General features: G+C 32.1%; 1 protein-coding gene across 1 annotated transcript in view; it reads right to left on the bottom strand.

The window, feature by feature from the left end:
* The window catches only part of LOC108973086 (plasma membrane calcium-transporting ATPase 2), a gene marked incomplete in the record, with an annotated part of 169,641 nt that overhangs the window by 126,468 nt on the left and 30,151 nt on the right, over positions 1-13,022 (bottom strand). The window contains 5 exon segments of the mRNA XM_018940107.1: positions 1,128-1,166; positions 2,230-2,440; positions 2,516-2,802; positions 2,978-3,172; positions 3,240-3,409. Of these exon segments, the coding sequence (XP_018795652.1) occupies positions 1,128-1,166; positions 2,230-2,440; positions 2,516-2,802; positions 2,978-3,172; positions 3,240-3,396 (889 nt within the window).

Raw genomic sequence — 13,022 nt, 5'->3', positions numbered from 1 at the left:
TTACTTTCCACCCATGCACAAAAATTTTTGAATACTGCTTAGCTAAAAAATCTCCAATATTCATCAGTTCACTTCTTCTGAGACACTGCAAAAATTAAAATAATTAAACAATCTAGCAACATCATAAGAAAATTCATTGAGTAGAATAGAAATGTATATATTTAAAACATTTAAATACAACACACCAGACATGGGTAGGCAGTCAACATTTTGTATAGATAAGTCAAATCTAAGTTCTAAAGGCAATGGTACCCTCACACACTATGCCGAAATAAAGGTGCAAATCTTCTCATTCTATAAACTTGAAATTTTTGTACAATTTTTTTCCACTTTTCTTTTCTGCATTCATCAGGAGCATCAATAGTGATAGTCTATTAACGCTTGACGCGCATACTTGTTACAAACTTTGAAATCGCGTAGATAATTTATAAATAATACGCTTATATTATTAAAATAATTGAAAACTAACATTAAGCACTATAAAATATTTACGGCTGTGTAAAAATGAAGAGCTTTAGAACATAATACATTAGTGCAACAAATATTAAATAATGTGCAATAACAAAATTAAGAAAAAAAAAAACTGGTAAGTATTCAAACCAATGGCGAACGCAGAGGTATTCAGTTAATTCAAAGGTATATTATTACATGCTGAAAACAGCAAAAATGCTTGTTTGTATACAGTAAATTACAACAGTAATATTAGTAACAATTAAAAATTGTACCACATTATCAACAAGAAAACATTTGAGCGCCATCAAATTTTTAAAAGAATTACATTTTCAGTTCTAATTTGATGCAAATTCCTATGAAAAAAAATGTTTTGAGCCTTACATCAATGTTTTATTTCTTTTCAAGTAACCAAATTCGCGTTCGTCAATGATAGAAGAAGCAAGTGCAAAGATTTTGTACAAGTTATATGTAATGGTATTGGTTAGTACAAATTGAACCAAGTATGAATACACAAATGTAGACTTGTTTACATAAAAACTTTAAATAATAAGTGCTATTGCTCTAAAATAACCCTGAATATAGTTATATTTCATGTTACAGGTTCAAATGAGTTTTATAACAGAAAAAGTAATTGTTGTTTTAGTAGTATGTGGATAATTGTCATCATAGTTCACCTGTTAAGCTCTTGCTTTGCTTTTTCGCCTTTTTAGCTTCTGCTTAATTGAACATTAAACGGCGATCCGATTTTTAAGCAAGTTTGGTTATTTGCAATTTCATCCGGTTTCATGTTCAATATGGTGATTGTAAAAGCAGTTTAGTAAATTATTTTCACATTGTATGGCGCATTGTTTGTCCAGTTTATGGTACACATAAATATTTTAATTCATCCCAATTTATTGACATTATTTCGAGTTTAAGAATTGTCATTATTTTATTATTTATCGGTTCATTGTAGTGGCAGATGAGTAGATCAATTAGCAATCATTCAAATCACACCATGCAACAAGTATGAGCAGTAAATGTAAAAAAATACAAAAAAACATTAAAGTAATAAAGAGAGAAATGTTGAGAGGACTGTAATGAAGGGATTATCTCATCAAAAATTCATACTGTTTGAGTAAACATACACTTGGAAATATAGTATCATTTCACTTTGCTCCGTCATACAAATATCACAATATAAATTGTCATATTATCAACACATTCATCTATTCAAAAAAGTGATACTCATAAAATATATGAAGAAACAATTTGGGAAATTTTAGTAAGAAGTAGTTGTTGTAAAAACGCCCAATACTTCGGGTAAATGCATAATGTACATTCAATACTTTATATGCTGACACGAAAAACACATTGACCAAAGCAAAATATAATAATTGTGTGCATTATAAATAACTTCAAAATCCTTACATATTCTTATACATTCTGTATATGCATATCACTTATTTTGAAAGCTTTACTAATTATAGATTTTAAAATGTTACAGATTTGAAGAGATCAGATCAAGAGTATTATGATTACAGGTTTCATGATACTCTTGATAAACATATATTATAACTTCAATTTAAACTACAGAAGTGTCTTGATTTCCGAACGCACATGAAATTTGTAATAAGCACCTCAAAATACAAATACATGTCTTCTGCAAAGTGGATATAAAAATGTAAAATATATAGTACAATTACAAAGTCAATGGGACAGGAAAAACACTACATATATAATCGGAATTTTTATGCAGTATAGAGTATAATTTTTAATATTTTCAAAAATACTGACCTTTTTTCCGCTTCTTCATCTCAGCTTCTTGTTCATCAACAGCAGCACCCAATAGCGTGAATATTATACCTGCTTGGGAATTTACACCCACAGCAGTTACCACCATTTTCCCGCTACCTTCCATAACGTGTGTTCCCGAAAGAACCATGGGATCTACGTCTACACCTTTTTTAACATGATCTGATTCACCCGTTAAAGAAGATTCATCGACCTAAAATATATAGCGAGATAAAATATTAATATATATATGTTAAATATATGACCAGCAACTTAATCAAAATCTTACCTTTAAATCGTTACTTTGTATAAGAATACCGTCCGCTGGCAACAAGTCACCGTACTTTATCTGCGCAATATCGCCGACAACGATATCACCAACAGATATTTGGCAAACCTCTCCTCCGCGGATAACCGAAAACTTATGCTCACCTTCAATACGATTTTGCAGTCCTCGAAATTGGCGCTCTTTCGAATAATCATTGAACGCTGTCACAAATACTACAACAATGACTGATATCAATATTGCTAGACCTTCAATCCAACCGTGATGATCCTCCTCTTCTTGTAGTACGGCTAAAACATGAAATCAATTACAAATTCGGTCAACGCTTGTTGTAATCCTAACATAAATCACACATAATTGTTTGCTCGTGAATTTAACAAAGAATAATATGAATTCAAGTAATAAAATCTTCTAAAGTAATATAAATAAAAATGTAAATATTATATATATATTCTAAGGACTCACGTGCATCCTCATCGGCGGGTTTGTAAAAGGATAATCCAAGTGAAACTAAAGCAGCTACTTCTAAAATAATAAGTGTCACATCCTGTAGCGCTTCCCAAACTAATGTTAAAAAAGTTTTTGGTGGTTTCGGTGGGATAACATTTGAACCAAACGTTTCGCGCCTATGTTCAATATCAGACCTTGATCCTCTCAAGCCTTAGTAAAAATGATATGGATGACGTTACACAATGATACAAAGTAAAAAGGATTAAGGTAGACTCACCATCGTTTGTGGATGTATATAATTTGTCACACAATTTGTTGACACCGCCAACTTCGCTAAGTTTTACTACGCCTTCCCTGCCACGATGCTCCATAAGCTCCCGTAACTGTTTAAGAGATATCCCATATTGCGTCGGTCGTCCATCTATTGTGGCCATTTGTCAAAAAAATCTAAGAAAAAAATAAAACTTGTTTGTTAGTTTAAAAAAAAAAAAAAAAAAACAATTTATTAAATAAAATAGTTTCTTTAATCTAACGTTCAAATTCCAATAATTCCAAATCTGAATATAAAATAAAAATGTAAATGAATTTTAATATTGGAAACATTTTAATTTCAAACATTTTTATTCTTAGAAGCTGAACATAATATCTCACATTTCATTAAATGTGTTTTCAGGAAACCATATAACATCTAACATCATAATAAGGGTTGTTGTGGAATCCGATAGTTGTCGGAATGAGAATTTAAACCGATCAAAAAAAGTAGTAAGTATTATGAGTTCAGATATTATTGGTTTGATAATCGAAACAAAATTTGTATCGGTTTTGGGTGTCACGGAAACCAATTTTATCGGTTTTACTATCAGCAATAAAGCAAGAAGATAGCCGCTCACAGATTTGGAATGTAAGTTAAGACATCAATTTATTTTATTCTTATGAATTAATTTATCTTTCTTTCTATAGGGGAAAAGATAAGTATAAAACGCTAAATTTCTTAATTTTTGAGTTTTTGGAAAAAATAAACGTAATTAAACACACAAATGCGTCTTTATTCATTCAATAAGTGTTATCTCTTAATATCTTTCTTTAATGCGCAACTCATTAAAAACTTTAAGAGGATTGCTTCCAAATGTATTTATTTTAAAGTTTTGTCAAATAACACATAAAACAGCTGATTCGATTATTGGTTTTGTGTATGTTCGAAAAGACGAAAACCCAAATAGATTCTGTAACACCATTGAAAATCAGAATTGGTTTGCAATTCTGACAGCTAAGCAATTCTATCTTGGATTAAACAACACCCCTTAATATGGTTCCTCAAATTTTGTATAGTTACAACTTTTTTATAGCTTTAAAGCCAGTTCCGAGTACACTATTCAGTAGAAAATATCATATACCCACGTAACCGTAACCGACACAGATTTTTAACCGCAGTAGCAGCTTTCCTCAAACCTTTTTGACAACGTCTGCAACATCTCACATAAATTTGAAGTACACATATTTTCAATTATTATGTTTGACAATATCAACCAACCAAAATTAGGCAATGTTACCTAACTTTCCATTAATCTATATATATGTATTTTTTGTATAAGCCGGGTTGTTACACTATTTATAACTCAAGAACAGCTGAATCGATTTTGCTGAAAATTGGTGTGAGGTAGTTTAGAACCAGGGGGTGGACATAGGATACATCTTCTTTCATCTTCATTGCATACTTTGTATATGGGTTATACTGATTGCTGCTAGCCAACAAGGCGGTTTTTAGGACGAACCCGTCAGATATTTGTCCACTGAACAGGGTATATTAAGTTTGTCAGGAAGTTTGTAACACCCAGTAGGAAGTGTCGGAGACCCTATAAATTATATATATAAATAATCAGTATGTTGAGTTAATTCGATTTAGCCATGCCCGTCTGTCTGTATACATACGAACTAGTCCCTCAGTTTTTAAGATATCGTTTTGAAATTTTACAAACGTCATTTTCTCTTCAAGAAGCTGTCGTACAAACTGAATGATCGGAATCAAGTTCTTGTATGGAAAAATTTCACATTTGTCAATGTTGGCTTGTTGGTTATTTCCTAGGGCAACAATGTAATCTCCAAAGAAATTGTTCAGATCGGTAGCTGCCATACAAACTGAACGATCGGTTCATATATGGAAAACTTTTGCATTTGACAGATGCATTCACTAAATTTGGCATAGATTATTTTCTAAGGCAACAATGTAATCTCCGAAGAAACTGTTCAGATCGGTTAACTATAGCATGCCATACAAACTGAATGATCGGAATCAAATGCTTGCATGGGAAACTTCCTCATTTAACGACATATCTTCACGAAATTTGGTATGAGTTATTATTTATAGAAATAATGTAATATCGGAGGAAATTGTTCAGATCAGCTCACTATAGCATATAGCTGCCATACAAAGCGAACGATCGGAATCAAGGGGTTGTATGGAAAACTCTCGCATTTAACAAGATATATTCACGAAATTTGTATAGATTATTTTCTAAAGCAATAATGTAGTCTCCGAGGAAATTGTTCAGATAGGATTACTATAGCATACAGCTTCCGTACACACTTGACAAATAGTTACTAAAAGAATTGCACTTGTGAAGGGTATATTAGCTTCGGTGCAGCCGAAGTTAACATTTTTTTCTTGTTTTAATATCACAACAAAAAATGGCATTGACATTTGTCGTCAAGGCACTGCGGCTACTTTGCTAAGGCGACGGACGCAAATGCATTTATAACAAAAAAAAACGCGACATGTGACATAAAAAAAAAACAGCGGAAAGCTGCCGTGTTGATAAAAATGTCTATTATAATTTGAGATATACAGAGAAACATAGCAGTGCAATACTAAACAGAAACGATGAAATATATGCGAACAATTCCAAACTGATCCTTCCTAAAAAATAATTCAATTGCTAAATATTGGGAATGGTAGAAAAGAACTGCAACCAATCACGCAGTGCAATGGATCATAACTTGATCAGTAATCAGTCGATGAATATTATACCACGTACATTCCAAAAGACTAATACCATCAAATTGTCAACCGACTTTTTCGTCTTTCCATGCTAGAGGACTGGTTCCTAATGTGCAGTTCACTAAGCTGACTGTCGATTGGACACTAGTGTGAAATGATAGCTGAGTATAAATCATACAGATGGAATTAGTCGTACCTTCTAACCACAGTAAAGCGTGGAAAGATGAAATGGTTTAATTAAGGGATTAGAAAAAGTCAGAATTTTCAAAAATTATATTTATTTTTTTTTGCTTAAAGTATACGAGTAATATGTAGCTTAGAAATACTCTCTCCTTATTTGAAGTAAGTCCGACAAATGCTTTTCGAGTTATTCGATAATTAGCAAAGGGTTCTCGGGCGCTCTGGAACGTTCGAGAGCAGGCAGCCGACCTTTTCTTTTTCCACGCTTGAGAACCGGTTCATTACGCCATGTTTCTATTGTCACACATCGACACAAAAATTCAGTTTTATTACGATTAAAGAGCACTTGAACACTTCTCAGAATCCGTGATTCGTTGTTTTTGTTAGATTATGAACTTGCGAGGCACCCACTTTGCACATAATTTTAGCGTTTTAGGGGCGCGTTGCCCCGGTTTTCATTTAGCTTCTTTCCAACTTAGCAAGCCTCTTTTCAACCGTTGATTTCCCTGGTGTAAAGCTCAAATTCAACAATATTTTCCTCCAAAAAGCAATGCTTTATTAAAGCACACGAAAAAGCATTTGATCAATTTTTTTGAAAACTAACTCAAGTTTCTTCACAAAAATGCTGTATCTCATTAACTAATAGTTATAATCTAACTAATAGAAATCATAAAGATGTTATTACATAGTAGTATTATCTAAGTGTCAGCCACAGTAAAGCGTGGACGGGTCCTCTAGTATACTAATGTATTAAAAAGAACAAATAAAGCAAGTACGTATAACAAAATATACATATATATACTTGTCTAGCAAGGCGACATGATTTTATACTATGTAAATTAAAACGTTTGAATAGACGCAGCTAAAATAAACCGTCTGGTTTTCTAATGATAAACATATTGCGTATGAGTATTTTGCGTTACTTTTCGATTTACAGATATTAATATTCACGGTACACGGCACGAGCAAGCGTAAGAAATCGTATCTAAAAAAAAAACCAGACGAAAAGTAAACCAAAATACTTATACGCACTGTGTTTATCATTATAAAACGAGAGTTTATATATAGACAATCTGTAAAAATATACACAGTATTTTTACATATTTAAGAATTTTTCACAAAATTGTTTAATCATAGAAATGTTTAATCGAAGTATGCGTGTAAATTTTGAAATTTCGAGTATGAATGATTCACTTAGTTATTTTTGTCAGTAGATATACGATTTATATCTGATCACTATTAGCTTTGTTAGTGTTTGAAGTTTTCATATTACTCCACTTTCGTCTTGTTAATGCTTTTACAAAGTGCTTCAAACGATCTGAGTTAAATGATAACATATTTATATCTACATGTATTGGTTGGCTCACTAAGTAATTTCACAACTTCACACTTTACCGCTTTACCATTATGTTTTTGAACAGCTGACATAGTAAGAATTGTTTGTAAAAAACAATTGTTTTGCCTTATCGAAAATGGGCAATCGAAAACAGCATTTTCGGTATATTTTCTGTTTAACTATCAAAAGAATAAAAATGCAATTAAGCAAGGCGAATGTTGTGTGATGTGGTACGCAAAATGTGGTTTGCAAAATTTCGATCTTAAAGGGTAACCACGACTTTGAAGGACTCTTGAAGCCGATGGGGATAAAATAAAGTCGTTGGTCGAATAACAACGTTGTTCACAAGAATCTTGATTATCAGGAAATGATCATCTCCAATTTTCAATACGTGTATATCTCACACAATAAAAAAAATTTTCGGTACTCAGGGGTTTGAACAGTTGTGGTTTCGTTCATACAACATTTTTCGTCTCTGCCGTATTTAGTTATTGATTTTTCGCGCTTTTAGTAGCTTTTAACAGCACCGATATATGGGGAATGAACGGAGTTAACCCGATTTCATCCATTTTTACATCATTACTAGGTGTTCTCATAATATTTGCGATAGACGAATGTAGCTGTTGTACCATAAGTGGTTCAGAGAGATGTACATACATTAAACTTATTAGAGAGCGAGGTCACGCCCACGGACGGATGGACGGAGAGACATGTACCTGAACACTTTTGCAAATAATTTCTGTGAAAGAGTGCTTAAATTGGATCTTAATAACAGCAAAATAAATGTCCAACAGAATAACAACCCAATAAACTATATCGTATTTTGTACGTGAAGGGTTGTTATACAGTTGAAAATAACTTCATATGCCCCTCAATTACTCAGAATTTAATCCTATTTAAAATATCTTGCACTTATTCGAAAACCGTATTATAAAACATCGAATTCAAAAGAGAGCATAAAAGCTGCCTTATCTGCTTAGTTGGTCAAAATATGAGGAAATAATATTAAAAATTGAGTGCGGAGCACACATCCATGTTTGGGGGAAATAATTGCAATAAAATGAAGGCCAAAAAATTATAAATACATGTAAAACTATTGTAATTACTTTTGATTTATATAAATAATCATTATTGTATGGTGAACTGTTATGATAAGAATTAGGAAATATATGAGTTTTTAAAAAACTTAATATATCGAAAATGTTTGTTTACTGCGCAATTGATCGATTTATTTTTAAACGTCTACTGTTGATGACAAAAGATCAAAACTGTTCGCAAAAGCATTCGGAAAATTCCTCTTACAGACAATTATATCAGGCTAAATGGATATATCGACAAAACCAATGTCAAAACTTATTCGATATGATTTCCACTCTACATCACACATCTAAAGGACAAAATGTACGCAAAGACTTCCAAATACACCAAAAATATTATTCCAAGCGTTCAACGTGGTCTCCATCCTGGTGATGTAATGCTTTGGTGGGGAGTCTTCTCTAAAGACATTATATCTCTTCACTTCTGTGAAAACGGGGGTTAAAACTGAAGCATATGTGTACCAGGAGATTTTTTTTGGAAGGCGTGGTAAAGTAGTGAAGTAATACTCTCTTCGATGTAGAACATTGTATCTTCAAGCAAGATTCTGCTGCCCCAGCAATGTAAAAACAACATAACAATGGCTTGAGATTAATATTCCTAGTTTCAAAGCTGCAGATGATTTACCGAACGTAAGTCCAGATTTGAAAACATCAGTCTAGTTTGTGAGCAAAATTGGAGATCATGGCCTGTCGAAAAATTTAAAGTCTCAAAAACCTTTAGTTCGAGCAGTGTCGTTAATACCAATTGAAACTGTGCGTGCTGTTCTTGATAAAAGGCCGAATCGTTTGAGAGTTTGTGTGGAAGGAAAAGATGATAATTGAAAAAAATTAAACGCTATTTTTGTATGTCCGTTCATAAAGCCACAGCACGGAAAGACTTGCTTTACATAAATACGTATGATGTAACATCATCACGATCTCTGCATCTAATATCACATATACACTCGTGGCCACGCAAACCTTACTATACTTTCTTAAATTTTTTTCGGTTTTTTCGTTCTTCGTAATTTTTTCTAGTTTGGCTTTTATGTTTTATGTAAGCAGAAGTAAACTAAATTATATTATCTAACTATAATTATAATTTTTAATTTATTATGTTCAATGAGTAAGACACAAACTATCTTTTCTGTGCTTATAAAAAAGCGGTCGATTTTACTGTTTTAAAAGTGACACACCGACTAAACTTCGTGTTTTACACTTTTTTTTTGGAATTTTCTTAGTTTAGCTAGAAGATAAATTATTAAAAAATATGAATATCTTTGAATTTATTAATTGTGAATGGTGTTTATTATATCTTTCCGTCCCAAAAAAAATCGATTGTTTTTAAGCCTCTAAAGCAGGCTCCCCCTTAAGAGATTTACGAGGTCAATAAAAAATGTATGTTGCCAATTTAGCTATTCCATTATATTGTTACAACGATAAATGATATCCTTGACAGCAAGAAGCGAGCGAAGCCGCGGGTTTAGACTAGTTTAATATACGCAGTATTAAATAACATTATATTAGAAATATTTTATAGTTTCATTTTTATACCGGCCTAAACTTATAACAGACCGTACGTAAAGGTCTGACTATACTAGCTAGATTTATTAAAATGCAGAAAAGGTGGAAATCGAAATGCAAGCTATTAACATTGCATAAATCTATGAAAGTAGCATATTTAATACTTTCACAATATGTCGCATAAAAAGTTTTATGCACCTGTTGATTGTAACATTGAAAACTAAGAAAGATATAGATTTATTATTAATCAAACTTTATGATATAAATTTACGGATGTCTGTTTGTCCGCGTTCGGAAAAACTCGAATAAACAAGGAAATATTTTTATACCACAGACCACTTTTAGGTGACCAATTTCTTATGTTACAGTTTCACAATTTTTTACATAAGATTTTTACTTCCGATTCTATCACTTTCAATAAACAAATTTTTTCCAGCCCCATATATGTACCTATCAATAATTTCAAACTTACCTGCACCTTGGTTTTATACCGTATATATAGATATGCCAGATATCTTAACCAAATTATGTGAATCTTGAATATACATATCTTTGGAGAAATAGTAGCTCGACGATTAATTACTTCATCTCTTTACTTACATAATAAGAATAATGATTTTCATTACTTATGACAACATTGTACTGAATATATCGGTAAATTAATTATGTATGCGTAATTTTAAGGGGTCAGTAGCGTAATCTTTAAAAATTTTTTTTTTGCATTTTATGTTCCCTAATACTCTTAGAATTCATATAGAAACCCACTTTACCATTGGAAGGTTTCGTAATAGGCCCAAAAATAATAGTACCGCTCGACGTTCGGAGCGCAACACTTTTTTAAACTGGCGGACATGATTCCGATCGAACTAATCAACCGATTTGCTTAATTTTTTTTTTTCACAAAACGCCTAGCTATCGTTCCTACTAGATTAATATTTTTTTATAATTTACAATGTTATGACAAAATTGATGGAAAAAAATAAAAAAAAATACGTTAATTACTTTTTTATTTATTAAATTTTTTCATAATTCTAGTAGGGACGATAACCATTCACGTATATTTTAAGAATAAATTGGGTTTTTGTGTTTCAGATGATCCAAACATGAGAAATTGTGTCCGCCAGTGAAAAAACGCATCTCATTTACCCAGCTATCCCAGCTATTTCTCCGACAGATGTCATCAAAAAAATTCCGAAAGTTCCTGAAAAACTTATAGTATGTTCGTCCATGTAAAATCTGTCAAACAAAAACAGTTTTCGCTGAAAACGGCTTGAAAACTTATTCACTGTTGTTGTTGTTGTTGTTGATGATGTAACGGCAGAAATTCTGCCGAGTTGACAGTCCTTGACCGGATAAAAATCCGGGTCCGTTCCGGTTTTCGTAGACCCGACTGTCGTGGGAACGGCGGTTCAGATCCTCCCAGTTGAAAAGGTTGGTCACATCCCTCATTTGTGGAAAATGTATACTTTGAATAAGCAAACATAAAAAACGCATACGCATACGCATATACAACAAAAAACTTACATTCACTCATTATAATCGGTGCCTGCTCTAGTTTAATTGATGCTTTTGGAAGACATGTTTTCCCGGCCCTAAATTGTCACTTAATATTTGTTTACATTCCACATACAAATACAAAATTAATAGCTGTAAAAAATGTCAGATCAAAACCCATGTTTATTTCCGTGCCGTCATATATCAATAGATTCTGCAATGACTGCTCTCTTGGCCTTACATATTTCGGTATATGATTTTTGCATTTTGTGTCATCGTGCAATCTTGCAAGAATTTCAGGTTATCAACATGCGGTTCACCGCGAATCAATTTTTTTTGGAACGTCTGCGAAGATTCTCTGTCACCGCCTCACTTTTTAATATTTTTCTATGAAACTTTCACAGAGTATTCTTTAAATATCATATAATTATGCTATAATCACACAAATAAATAAGTAATGATTTTACTTTAAAAATATTATTGAAAAAAGCTTTTTTCGCTCGAATTAATCATACTATCCCCTTAATGACAAAGGTAAGTGCAAGCAGCCCTGACCTTTCTCAAGCCTCTTTATACCCAATTTAATGACTGTCCATAGACTTAACACCGTTTAATAAGATTCAATAATTTAATGAAATGTAGTAGACATACTACTAAAACAAACAAGATTTAGCACTGAATACTCCTATGAATAAAATAGATTTGAATTTTGGCTGAGCCCATACCCTTAATATAATGATTTCGGTCCATCGGGAAGACTGTTCTCAAATATAAATTTATGTTGGTGTCATATCGAATATATCAGTCAATATGAAAGATATTGTACCAAATCCACTACCCCGTGCTTCTTATTATAACGCTTTTATTAGCTTACCTGTATTATTTTATGTAAGTAAGTGTTCTTTCTTCAATGACATAGAAACTGATTGACTTTGCGTGTCAGAATTACTGTTTAATACCAGTTTAACACCAGTGATTGGTGATTTCTTTTCATGCCAATATTTCACTGTGAATGAAATTTGCAATTGGCACTAGCTTATGAACAATAATTGCATGTGGTGATTTTCTTGGTGTTAGAAGTAGAAATTGTGAATACTTTTTCACTGTGAATATACATATGTGTGTATTGCGTGTTTTATTTAATTCCGTTGAACGAATGCTTAAAATAAGTATTTTGAATTAGATTTTTTTTTTAATTTATGAAATATTATGAAAATGATTTTTAAAATAAATAAAAAATGAAGTGAAATGTGGCAATTTTTCGATGCAATTAATGAAACTCATGCAGAATGCAAAATTTGTTAAAAAGATATATCCTATAAAACGTCGAATACATATTTAAAAAAGCATATCCTCTTCGGTCCTCACGTTCAGTCTACTGGACATTCTTCAAGTATCCGTAGAAATACTTTAAAAATACTTTTTGAGTTTATAACCATTTGTGCAGCCAGCTAG

This window comes from Bactrocera latifrons, unplaced genomic scaffold (genome assembly GCF_001853355.1).
Source record: "Bactrocera latifrons isolate USDA-ARS-PBARC rearing strain unplaced genomic scaffold, ASM185335v1 scaffold_455, whole genome shotgun sequence".
Lineage (NCBI taxonomy): Eukaryota > Metazoa > Arthropoda > Insecta > Diptera > Tephritidae > Bactrocera > Bactrocera latifrons.
This window is presented reverse-complemented; position numbering and strand designations above follow the sequence as displayed.